We start from the raw sequence: 12,333 nt of genomic DNA on the forward strand, positions 1-12,333 counted from the left end.
ATATTTATATAAAAAGTCCAATAATAGCAGTATGTTATGCATCAATAGCAGCAACAGCTTTTCCAGTTTCTGCAGTCATTTGAACAAAATTATAGACATTCAGCACACTCCATTAAAAAAACAAAACAGGAGGGCAGAGGTAAGGGGAAAAAATGAGAATCAAGACTTTCCATGTAGAGGTAGATGATCCCAACAGTGAATGTAATTGTACTGTATCCCTAAAATGTACAAATAAACTCAATAAAATTAAAAAAATTAAATAAAACAAAGAGAAGAATAATACCCAGAAAACAGCAAAGTTCTGTTGTGGTACCTGGCACCATTTTTTATTAGCATCTTAATCATCATCTGGAGAGAGGAGATTCTAGAGTAACATCATTAAAAATGGCTCTGATAAAGCATGGCCACTACTACATATCATAAAGCAGGTACAAGATATTTTACATTCACAGAGGTATGATACAGTACTGTCCTACTTCTATAATACTAGAATCAGTTTTGGTTTGAAATTTACTTTGTCTGAAAATAAGATTGCTACCCCTGCCTTTTTTCTGGGCTCCTGTCACATGGAGAATTGTTTTCTATCCTTTCACTTTCAGTCTATGGGCTTTTTTTTGCAATAGGTGTGTTTCTTGTATACAACATATTGTTGGATTTTGCTTCTTATTCCATTCTGCCAGTCTATTTCTCTTGATTGGTGAGTTGAGGCCATTTATATTGCTGGTTATAACTGATATGTACTGACTTATTTTGTCCTGTTATGGCCTTTTGTTGCCTCTTTTTACTTTTTCACCTTCTCCTTTTAGTTTCTTGCCTTGCCTATTTGATTTGCTCTGTTGGGCCTCATGTTGTTGCTACCTTCATTGTCTTTTTTCTAGGATCTTGTTTAGAATTGCTTGTAGTGCTGGTTTGGTATTCATGTAGTTTCTCAGGTGTTCTTTATCATGGAAGTGTCTTATTTCCCCATCCATTTTGAAAGAGAGAGTTGCAGGATACATCAGTCCAGGTTGGAGGTTGTTCTCTTTTAGTACTTGAGATATCTCACTCCAGGCTCTCCTTGCCCTAAGAGTTTGTGTTCAAAAGTCTGCTGTGATTCTAATGGGCTTTCCTTTGCATGTGATTTGTTTCTTTTCTCTTACTGCTTGTACTATTTTGTTCTTCTGTTGGGTTTCTGGGATCTTGATTATTATATGTCTAGCTGTAGATTTTGTAGTGTTATGTAGACATAACACTCTGCCTCTGCAGAGTGGGTCCAAAGACTGGCTCAATCAGGAGGTCTGAGAGTGCGTGGGGGAGGGGGTTGTGGGGGTTTCGGGGTGCCCGCTTGGCTACCTTCCTGGTGCTGGAGCGATGGTGGCTCCTGGTGGGGGAAGGAGTGGCTATCCTTCCCATGGTGGATCATTAAATTTTTAAAATGAAACATAGTTTGAATGGGTAATTACATTCTTCAAAGGGAAAAACCAGAAATCCAAGATTAATGAAAAACTCCTGGGAGACAAGTGGATCACCATAATGTGTTCTGATTTTGAATCATCAGCTTTAATTTAATATCCAGATAATAAAGTCCTAGATCTCAATGCTTATCTGCACCCTAAATCAAGGTAATTGCTATCATTTTTTAAATGGTATATTTGAATGCTTCTTAATCTCTCTCTGATATAATGATTTTTTTCTTTCTTAAAGGGGCATGGCTTTACTTTCTCTCTTATTTCCCTTAAAAGAGTTGGGTGTATATTACTGGACTCATGATCTTCTGAAATATAATGCAACATTGCTTAGAAGAGTGATTCTACAGTAAGTGTGCATAGATGGAGATGGATTACAAAAATTGCAATAATGACAGAGGCTTGAGGATTGGGTTTTTCATGACTGGGTAATTTGATAAAGGCTTTGGACCTCAAATGTGTAAGTAGTTTACTAGAGAATATTTCAAATGAAAATATGTTGTATTGTGTGCCTGTTTCATTGTTCTAATGACATTTCTTTTTTAAAAGTTGCTTAAAAATCATGGAAACACACAATCTCACAAGTGTCTCTGAATTCCATCTCCTGGGCTTCTCAGAGGACCCAGACCTGCAGCCCGTCCTCTTTGGACTGTTCCTGTCCATGTACCTGGTCACGGTGCTTGGGAACCTGCTCATCATCCTGGCCGTCAGCTCTGACTCCCACCTCCACACCCCCATGTACTTCTTCCTCTCTACGTTGTCTTTTGATGACATCTGTCTCACCTCCTCTACGGTCCCAAAGTTGATAGCAGGCATCTTGACTCACAGTAGAGTCATCTCCTATGTGGGCTGCCTGAGACAGATGTCTTTTTTCATCCTGTTTGAATGTACTGACAGCGTGCTTCTGACTGTGATGGCCTATGACCGTTTTGTGGCCATCTGCCACCCCCTGCATTATGCAGTCATTATGAACCCTCGCCTCTGTGTCTTGTTGGTTTTGTTCTCTGTCTTTTCTGGCCTTCTGGATTCCCAGGTGCACAATTTAGTTATCTTACAAGTTACCTGTTTCAAGAATATGCAAATTGCTAGTTTCTTTTGTGACCCTTCTCAACTCCTTGAGCTTTCATGTTCTGATATCTTAATCAAAAACATAGTCACGTATATGGTTGGTATCGTATTTGGTTTCTTTCCCATGTCAGGGATCATTTTCTCCTACTATAAAATTGTTTCTGCCCTTCTGAAAATCTCATCATCTGGGGGCAGGTACAAAGCCTTTTCTACCTGCGGTTCTCATCTCTCAGTAGTTTGCTTATTTTATGGATCTGGCTTTGGAACGTACCTTGGTTCAAGTGCATCATATTCTCCCTGCAAGGGCGATGTGGCCTCACTGATGTACTCTGTGGTCACCCCGATGCTGAATCCCTTCATCTACAGCCTGAGGAACAGGGACATTCTTAACACCCTAAAGAGGCTCCGCGGTTGGAGAGTCTAATCCTATGACATTCAACACCTATTCGGAATGTAGTTTTGGAGAATGTGGTAAAGTGTAAGATTCAAAACTCACCTGCACATCCTGACTCCTTAGCTATGGTTCTGAAGGGTGACACGTTTGATTTATCGTGCTTCACAGCAGAATTATGACTGGTTGGGAATGTTGGAATTAAGGTTCTTCATATGTGCAAAATTCATTTGGGAAGGTAGAATTTTTGGACATGGATAAGAATGATAGATACACAAAAACAAAATTATAGCTAATGTCACCAAGCTGAGCACCTAAAAATGGTTAAAAATGGTACATTTGCTTATATATAAAATGTTAACACAATAAGCATAAAAAAGCTAGCGTACTTATATGCATAAATTTCAGCTAACTCTGAGTCCTACAGTTGCAATATTCTTTAAAGTAAAATTTCTAAATTGTAACTTTCATTGTCTTTCTCCTACCTACCTTTATTTCTTCAATTCTATCTTATTACACCCTTCCGAGTATTTGACGTATATTTCCTAAGAGAGGTGGAAGTCTGAAGTTCCTCCTTCTTAAGACTGCTTCAGGCTGAGTAGGTGGGGGGCAGCGCCCTCGCCAAGTTAGGGAAGAAATATCTCACTCTGACTGATCTAAGGGGGGCAAAAATAGATGGGTTTTGTTGTTTGATGACCCATTCTCCTTAAATATTCTGAAAAAAAAAGAAGCACATTAGTGAGTCAAAGAGTTTTCAACCTCACTTTTAACCAAGTTACCTAGGCAAGTGTCAAAAACTAAAAGAATATAGGTGAATAGGGCTTCAAAAGTTGTAGAATTCAGACAAAATCTGGCAGCGCTTTTACTTCTATATTTTTTGAAGTGTTTATCCAAGTACAAGAGACAGAGTCATAGTTTATATTTTTCCTTGTTTTTTTTTTCTCATTGAGTTTATTAGTACATTTTAGGTATACAGTACAGTTACATTCATTACTGGGATTTTGTACCTCTATTTTGACAGGTCTTGGTTCTCATTTTTCCCCCTTCCCCTGCCATCCCTTCACCCCCTCCTCCCCTCCCCATTTACAAACACTTTATTTCCATTTTTTCATTTTCTCGTATTTTTTTTCTTTTCCCTTACTAGCTTTCCCCTACCACTCCCACTTTCCCTACACCTTCAGCCCTTTTCTTCCTATTTCACACTGTCATTTATCTCATTAGGATCTTATGTACTATTGTAGTTTTTTACACCAGAGAAACTATTCACTATTTACACATGTGACTTATTTATTTCACTTAGGAGTATATCCTCAATATGGACCCATTTTCCTATGAATGAATCTAACTTCTCATTCTTTGTGGCTGAGTAGTATTCCATTTCATAGAAAAACCACATTCATGGATATTTTTTAAAATAAATCCTAAGACAAATATTATGGTTTATATCAACCCAGAATGCTCACTAACTCAGAGGATGGCCTTTTGGAAGGTGTGTGAACAATGGGGCTGCTCCGCTGACTTCCTGTTAGGAGGTGGGTCTGGTCAGAGGGAGGTCACTGGGGTGTGATTTGAAGTGTGTGTGCCTCTCCTCTGCCATCCCTGCTCTCTCCTCACCTCTATTATGTGAGCAGTTTCTCTTTCCATACCCTCCCACCATGCTGTTTCTGTCTTGGAGCCTACCAACCTGGAACTGTAATTATGAGCTAAAACAAACTTCCCTTTCTTTACATTGTATATATTTGATATTGTGTCGCAGCAATGGGAAATGTGATGAAAACAAATAAGGTGATGCATTGGATAGACTTATGGGGGTCAAAATGTAAGTGAGTAGTAGGAAAATTGAATATACATTAACTGTTGGAGTTCAGATTATCCGTTTTCTACCCACATACTATCTGGAAATTCTCACATCTGGAACAAGAATTTTATGAGGATTGTCATGACAAGAAACTGAGAAGTGATCTCATATCCAGAGAGCACTACACAGACCAACTTCTTTCTATATGTGGCTGTAAATTAGCACATTTCAGGACAATAAGTATATCAACTATTTCAAAGAGCTTTAAACATTTTAAACCCATTTTTAAAGAAAAACCATTTTCAGATTCTAAGCCAATATTAGATATATTCTGGATAAGGTTTGAAACAAACTTTTAAGGATGCATAAACCTAAGGGATGTGTAAACCTATACTTAGTTGTGGACATTGAGAGGAAAGTTCATGCACCTGAATTCTGGACAGTCATTGCTTTTGGAGACAGATATGTGGGAGAACGGAATTGTGCAGAATAACCAAGACCTAAAGTTTCACAGGTAACAATTTCAATGGCGAAGAGGAATCAATTGTGGGGCAGGGGATTTAGCTCAGTATTGCTGCACCTGCCTTGCAAATAAAAGGTCCTGAGTTCAATCCCTGGTATCGGAGGGAGGAAAATCAATTATGAAGCCTGTATTCTACATGTTTACTTTTTAGGTAGTGGAAATTCTTGGTGGTAATAATAGGTAAAATGAAGGAGTTATTTTCTAAATGTCAGGAAATACTTTAAGGTAGTATTTTTCAACCACGTATAAGAAAATACAACTAAGAACTTCAAATGAAGATATTCTAATTAAATAGGTATCAAATGTACCAATAAACTCAATGAGGAAAAAAAGATGGGACTGAAACCAGTTTTGAGATGTTCCTGGGGCTAATATTCTAAATCATAAATAAGAAGATTTGTGATAAGAAAAACATTGACACAGAATTCACAGACCACTTTAGAAAGGAAAGGAAAAGGCATAGAAATACTTCAAAATTATGAAAGATTTGTTTGGATTAAGTGCTAAAAGAATTCTGTACTTGTTCTTTTTTCTCTCTTTTAGTTTATTGGTACATTTTAGGTATACAGTACAGTTACATTCATTGTTGGGATCTTGTACCTTTACATGACAGGTCTTGGTTCTCATTTTTTTCCCGTTGTCCCTGCCCTCCCTTCACCCCCTCATCCCCACCCCATTTACAAACATTTTATTTCCATTTTTTCATTTTCTCCTATTTTTTTCTTTTCCCTTATTACCTTTTCCCTACCCCTCCCACTTTCCCTACACCTTTAGCCCTTTTCTTCCTATTTCACACTGTCAATTATCTCATTAGGATCTCATGTACTATTATCATTTTTCACACCAGAGAAACTATTCGGTATTTGCACATGTGTGACTTATTTATTTCACTTAGGAGTATATCCTCAATATGTATAGATTTTCCTATGCATGACTCTAATTTCTCATTCTTTGTGGCTGAGTAGTATTCATTTTATAGAAAAAAGATGGGACTGAAACCAGTTTTGAGATGTTCCTGGGCTAACATTCTAAATCGTAAATAAGATTTGTGATAAGAAAAACATTGACACAGAATTCACAGACCACTTTAGCAAGGAAAGGAAAAGGCATAGAAATATTTCAAAATTATGAAAGATTTGTTAGGATTAAGTGCTAAAAGAATTCTGTACTTGTTCTTTTTTCTCTCTTTTAGTTTATTGGCACATTTTAGGTATGCAGTACAGTTACATTCATTGTTGGGATCTTGTACCTTTACATGACAGGTCTTGGTTCTCATTTTTCCCCCTTCTCCCTGCCCTCCCTTCACCCCCTCCTCGCCTCCCCATTTACAAACATTTTATTTCCACTTTTTTATTTTCTCCGATTTTTTCTTTTCCCTTATTACCTTTCCCCTACCCCTCCCACTTTCCCTACACCTTTAGCCCTTTTCTTCCTATTTCACACTGTCAATTATCTCATTAGGATCTCATGTACTATTATCATTTTTCACACCAGAGAAACTATTCGGTATTTGCACATGTGTGACTTATTTATTTCACTTAGGAGTATATCCTCAATATGTATAGATTTTCCTATGCATGACTCTAATTTCTCATTCTTTGTGGCTGAGTAGTATTCATTTTATAGAAAAACCACATCTTTATCCATTTATGTACTTGTTCTTACACAGTGCCTAACTAGGAGGCGTTTTTTTTTTTTTTTTAAACTGTGTTCAAGCAACAAGGGGCCACCTATCCATCCAACATCTCAGAATCCCATCTCAGGAAATTCTCAAAAAATTCATAAGTGAGCTTGTCTTTCTTGGCTTGCTCCACTGTTCAGCCCCATGCTGAGTCTTCATCTACAGCCTGAGGAACAGGACTTTAAAACGGTTCTGAGGAGCGTCCACAGTGAAGGAATCTATTCTCAGGGCCAGTGGCATCCATTTGGAATGAAGGGTGAAAAGCGCAGCAAAATTCGATTATAGACCTGTAAATCATGCCCCCTTCTTATACATTTTAGGCTTCTTAAAATTAATTTTAAAAGTTGTGTCGGTACATGTTTGCAGTACGTGGCAGAGATATATTGAGTGAAATAAACCAGTCCGACAAGATTTAATACCACATGGAGTCTCTCATTTGAAGAAGGCAAAGTACAAACAGATAATAATAAAAGATGGCTAGAAGGAGACAAAGGATTGCATCTCTTGCAAATGGGAAGGGATCCATTAAAATTAATTTTAAAAGTTGTGTCGGTACATGTTTGCAGTACGTGGCAGAGATATATTGAGTGAAATAAACCAGTCCGACAAGATTTAATACCACATGGAGTCTCTCATTTGAAGAAGGCAAAGTACAAACAGATAATAATAAAAGATGGCTAGAAGGAGACAAAGGATTGCATCTCTTGCAAATGGGAAGGGATCCAAGGGACCAAGACGTTTTTCACACCAGAGAAACTATTAGGTATTTGCACATTTGTGACTTTTTTATTTCACTTAGGAGTATATACTCAATATGTATACATTTTCCTATGCATGACTCTAATTTCTCATTCTTTGTGGCTGAGTAGTATTCATTTTATAGAAAAACCACATCTTTATCCATTTATGTGCTTGTTCTTACACAGTGCCTAACTAGGAGGCGTTTTTTTTTTTTTTTTAAACTGTGTTCAAGCAACAAGGGGCCACCTATCCATCCAACATCTCAGAATCCCATCTCAGGAAATTCTCAAAAAATTCATAAGTGAGCTTGTCTTTCTTGGCTTGCTCCACTGTTCAGCCCCATGCTGAGTCTTCATCTACAGCCTGAGGAACAGGACTTTAAAACGGTTCTGAGGAGCGTCCACAGTGAAGGAATCTATTCTCAGGGCCAGTGGCATCCATTTGGAATGAAGGGTGAAAAGCGCAGCAAAATTCGATTATAGACCTGTAAATCATGCCCCCTTCTTATACATTTTAGGCTTCTTAAAATTAATTTTAAAAGTTGTGTCGGTACATGTTTGCAGTACGTGGCAGAGATATATTGAGTGAAATAAACCAGTCCGACAAGATTTAATACCACATGGAGTCTCTCATTTGAAGAAGGCAAAGTACAAACAGATAATAATAAAAGATGGCTAGAAGGAGACAAAGGATTGCATCTCTTGCAAATGGGAAGGGATCCAAGGGACCAAGGGAAAGGGATGAAGGGGAGGAAAAAGAGGATAAGTAGGACAAGGATTTTAGGTTTTAGTTGCTCACCATGTTTTATAGTGGAATGGTTGTTCCCAGGTTGGCAGAGGGAGGGATGTGGAGTGTGAACGTCAATCCTAGGTTTTAGTTCGGGAAGAGGAAATATTTCTAGAAACGTTTGCTGGTGATGGTGGCAGAGCAAGGTGAACAGAAGTGACACCACTGAAAAATGCACATACGGTGGTGAAAATAGTGCATACACACACACACACATATGGAACAATGGAAGTAAAGAACAGATGGATCTTGATAGCAAAGGGAAAAAGAAAAGAAACATCCAATAAATAGTATCCAGAACTTCCTTCTGAATACAGGAAGAACTCCCATAATTTGGTGGACATTCATTATCTTTTCTTATTCCTCCACTAATAGTTAGGAGGTCCCTGGAGATTGGGATCAAGTGAATTAACTTGTCTAATTATAAGGTCTGTCCATTGAGCCTCCCCATTATATAATAGTAATCAGAGTTTGTCTCCAGGCCTTCAGTTTGATGCCTCTGGCGCAGTGGGCTCTATGCTAGCCTTTCCTGTTCCTACGGTTTTTCACGTCAGACAGCGACTATTAGACGGAGTGTTCACATCCGGGGGAACGAAGGCCCCAAAGCCTTGTAAGTATACGAAGCAATGTCACTGGGCTGGATCCGAGTGTCCCTGTGGCTGAATATGGAAGTGACCACTCCCTTGTGGAATACGTCTGCAGGTTTGCTGACTCTGTTGCAGAAAAATACTTTGCATTAAGAAAGGGATGAAGGGGAGGAAAAAGAGGATAAGTAGGACAAGGATTTTAGGTTTTAGTTGCTCACCATGTTTTATAGTGGAATGGTTGTTCCCAGGTTGGCAGAGGGAGGGATGTGGAGTGTGAATGTCAATCCTAGGTTTTAGTTCGGGAAGAGGAAATATTTCTAGAAACATTTGCTGGTGATGGTGGCACAGCAAGGTGAACAGAAGTGACACCACTGAAAAATGCACATATGGTGGTGAAAATAGTGCATACACACACACACACACACACACATATGGAACAATGGAAGTAAAGAACAGATGGATCTTGATAGCAAAGGGAAAAAGTAAAGAAACATCCAATAAATAGTATCCAGAACTTCCTTCTGAATACAGGAAGAACTCCCATAATTTGGTGGACATTCATTATCTTTTCTTATTCCTCCACTAATAGTTAGGAGGTCCCTGGAGATTGGGATCAAGTGAATTAACTTGTCTAATTATAGGGTCTGTCCATTGAGCCTCCCCATTATATAATAGTAATCAGCGTTTGTCTCCAGGCCTTCAGTTTGATGCCTCTGGCACAGTGGGCTCTATGCCAGCCTTTCCTCTTCCTACGGTTTTTCACATGAGACAGCGACTATCAGACGGAGTGTTCACATCCGGGGGAACGAAGGCCCCAAAGCCTTGTAAGTATACGAAGCAATGTCACTGGGCTGGATCCGAGTGTCCCTGTGGCTGAATATGGAAGTGACCACTCCCTTGTGGAATACGTCTGCAGGTTTGCTGACTCTGTTGCAGAAAAATACTTTGCATTACGAGCCCGAGAAGGCTTTATTAGATAGGGATGCTATGTACTCTCAAGAGCAGACTTCGGGCACTCAGAGAAATGAGGTGATCTTGAGCTGAAATTGAGTATTTAAGGGAGTGTATCAGATGGTTGATCTATTTTCCTAAGGTCCGTCAGGCTGCACATCTGACACATGATGTCAAAGTGCAAGCAAGCCATCTGCATAAGTTGAGATCCACCAGCATCTCTGTTTCCTTGGGGGTGGAGGAAGGGCAATTTATAGGTGAAAATGATAGATCCAGGACCTGCATTTATAAGCTTAAGGTGTCTTTAAGATCTTTGGGGATTTTGTGAAAGAGGCACGAGTGTTTTGAGAGGGGAAAAGCTTGAGTAACTTTTCGTGTCTTGAAGCTATGTCTAGGTACAATTTTTAAATCTCCAATTCCTTGTCTTATTGCTGCCTAATTTTTTTATCCTGTCTGACCAGGAGAGCTACTTCAGATCTGTGTCCATTGGCCATGAACCAACAGAGAAGCAGCTTTATCCAGTAAGTTCTGAGGGAGAAGCAACAACCAGAAACATTTTTCCTCTTCGTCAGGACTAATAGAACAGTTTTGGTATGCTGAAGGATTGCTAAGAAAAAAACTTTCCACTATGCAAACTGTGAAGCTTGCGTTCTGTGTTGGGAAGAGGGTATAACTCATTCACTTCCCTCCTACACTAGTGCTTCACAAACATCTCTCCCACAAAAGTTTAAACTGAACCCTGCTGCGCTGTGGGTCATCGCAGTATCATGAACCACATTTGAGGGGTTCCCAAGTTCTACACTCTGAGCTACGTGCTGTCCAACTTGCTTCCTCTCACCTCGTTTTATTTCCCTCCATTTCATTTTGTAGGATTTCATTTTACATACGCAGTCTTGTGTAGCTCACAAATGTTCACTTTGTTTTCCAGAGAAGGCAGGATGACTCCATTTTCATGCAACTACCGCCAGGTTTGGGGGTAAAAAAGAGGGAAGAGATGCTTGAATTCATCTGTCTGAATATACACACAGGGCATTCTGCAAGGAGAAAGCTAGAAAGTTTTTCTGTTGACAGTGGGACACGTGCCACTTCCCTTTGCTCTTGGAGTCATCCTTTACTCTCCGTGCTTTTCTTTTGGGAGTTCCTGGTTCACTACAGGACAGGGCAGTGGGTGTTTCCTGCTGCATCCAGCGTAGGCAGGACAGCCATGGATCCCAGGTGATGATCACAGGAAGAGCAGGGAGGAGCTCATTCAGCACACGTCACTCCTGCCCTCTCTATATCTGCTTACAGTGGTCCACGTCTTGAATTTCCATCATGTGCCCATCCGATCTAAAAAGAAGATGTGCAGTCAGGTTTTTATGGCGCTCCTTATCTCAGGTAACTTGCCAGAATATAAAAATATACCTCAAATGCATCTTTATTTATGTCTTTCGATATTGGCTTAAAATGTTCTGATGCTTGGGAAATAGTGAAGGTGACCGCACTGATTCCAGAACCGGATCATCACTCTTTCTATCAGTACATGATTCTGGTACATAATGTTTACATTCCGGGGCAGCATGCAGTGCATATACAAGACCCGTGTTAATTACTTTTCATCTCCTTCTTCTCCTCTCTGTCCTTTGATCCCCTTCCCATTTGAAAAAGACCGATTTCCCTACTTCCTAACAGTTCCAAAATACTTCTGTTTTGCTCTTTATTTATATCCTGGGTTTCCCATGTAAGAAAAACCATGCAATATTTAAGCTTATGCGTCTGATTTATTTCACTTTATATTATGGCTTCGTGATTTCTGTGACACACGGCAGCTGTTAGTGTTTCAGACTCAGAATAGCCATGAGTTTATATATATATTTCACGTACCTTACTGAATAAGAAATAAACAGGTATGGGTGCTTGCTATGTGTTTAATAGTTTATAAATGTATAAATTAAGTGCAATGTGCAATTTAGGTAATGTTATTAGTAACTGTAATTTCACTCATCCTATTATTCACATAAAATATACTGTATTTGAAGTAATTATTTTCCTATTTCTGTAATGTAATATTTTTTCTTTAAGTACATAGTGTGAATTCATAAAGAAACGACTGATGTTGACTTCTGATCCTCCAAACCCCATACCGTATTTGGTATAGAGCAGGTATGAAAAATAAAGACCTCTGTAAAGACTATATAGATCCTACAATTTTTTTAATTGAGTTTATTGGTACATTTTACACACACAGTACAGTTACATTCATCATTGGGATCCTGTACCTTTACATGACAGGTCTTTGTTCTCATTTTTTCCTCATATCCCTACCCTCCCTTCACCCCTCCTCCCTTCCCTATTTACAAATACTTTATTTCCATTTTCTCAT

At 39.0% G+C, this 12,333-nt stretch overlaps 1 protein-coding gene across 1 annotated transcript; it reads left to right on the forward strand.

Annotated features, from left to right (window-relative positions):
- The first annotated feature begins 1,954 nt into the window (after positions 1-1,954).
- LOC104869657 (olfactory receptor 7E24-like) lies at positions 1,955-2,937 on the forward strand. The gene has a single exon (XM_010635006.2). The coding sequence runs from the start codon at positions 2,008-2,010 to the stop codon at positions 2,935-2,937; it is 930 nt and encodes a 309-aa protein (XP_010633308.1). The 5' UTR covers positions 1,955-2,007.
- The last annotated feature ends 9,396 nt before the right edge of the window (positions 2,938-12,333 follow it).

This window comes from Fukomys damarensis, unplaced genomic scaffold (assembly GCF_012274545.1).
Source record: "Fukomys damarensis isolate Sample0158 unplaced genomic scaffold, DMR_v1.0_HiC HiC_scaffold_37, whole genome shotgun sequence".
Classification (NCBI taxonomy): domain Eukaryota; kingdom Metazoa; phylum Chordata; class Mammalia; order Rodentia; family Bathyergidae; genus Fukomys; species Fukomys damarensis.

What these genes read in the sequence shown, in the direction of transcription:
- LOC104869657 (XM_010635006.2), top strand. Translation starts at nt 2,008, where the DNA reads ATGGAAACACACAATCTCACAAGTGTCTCTGAATTCCATCTCCTGGGC.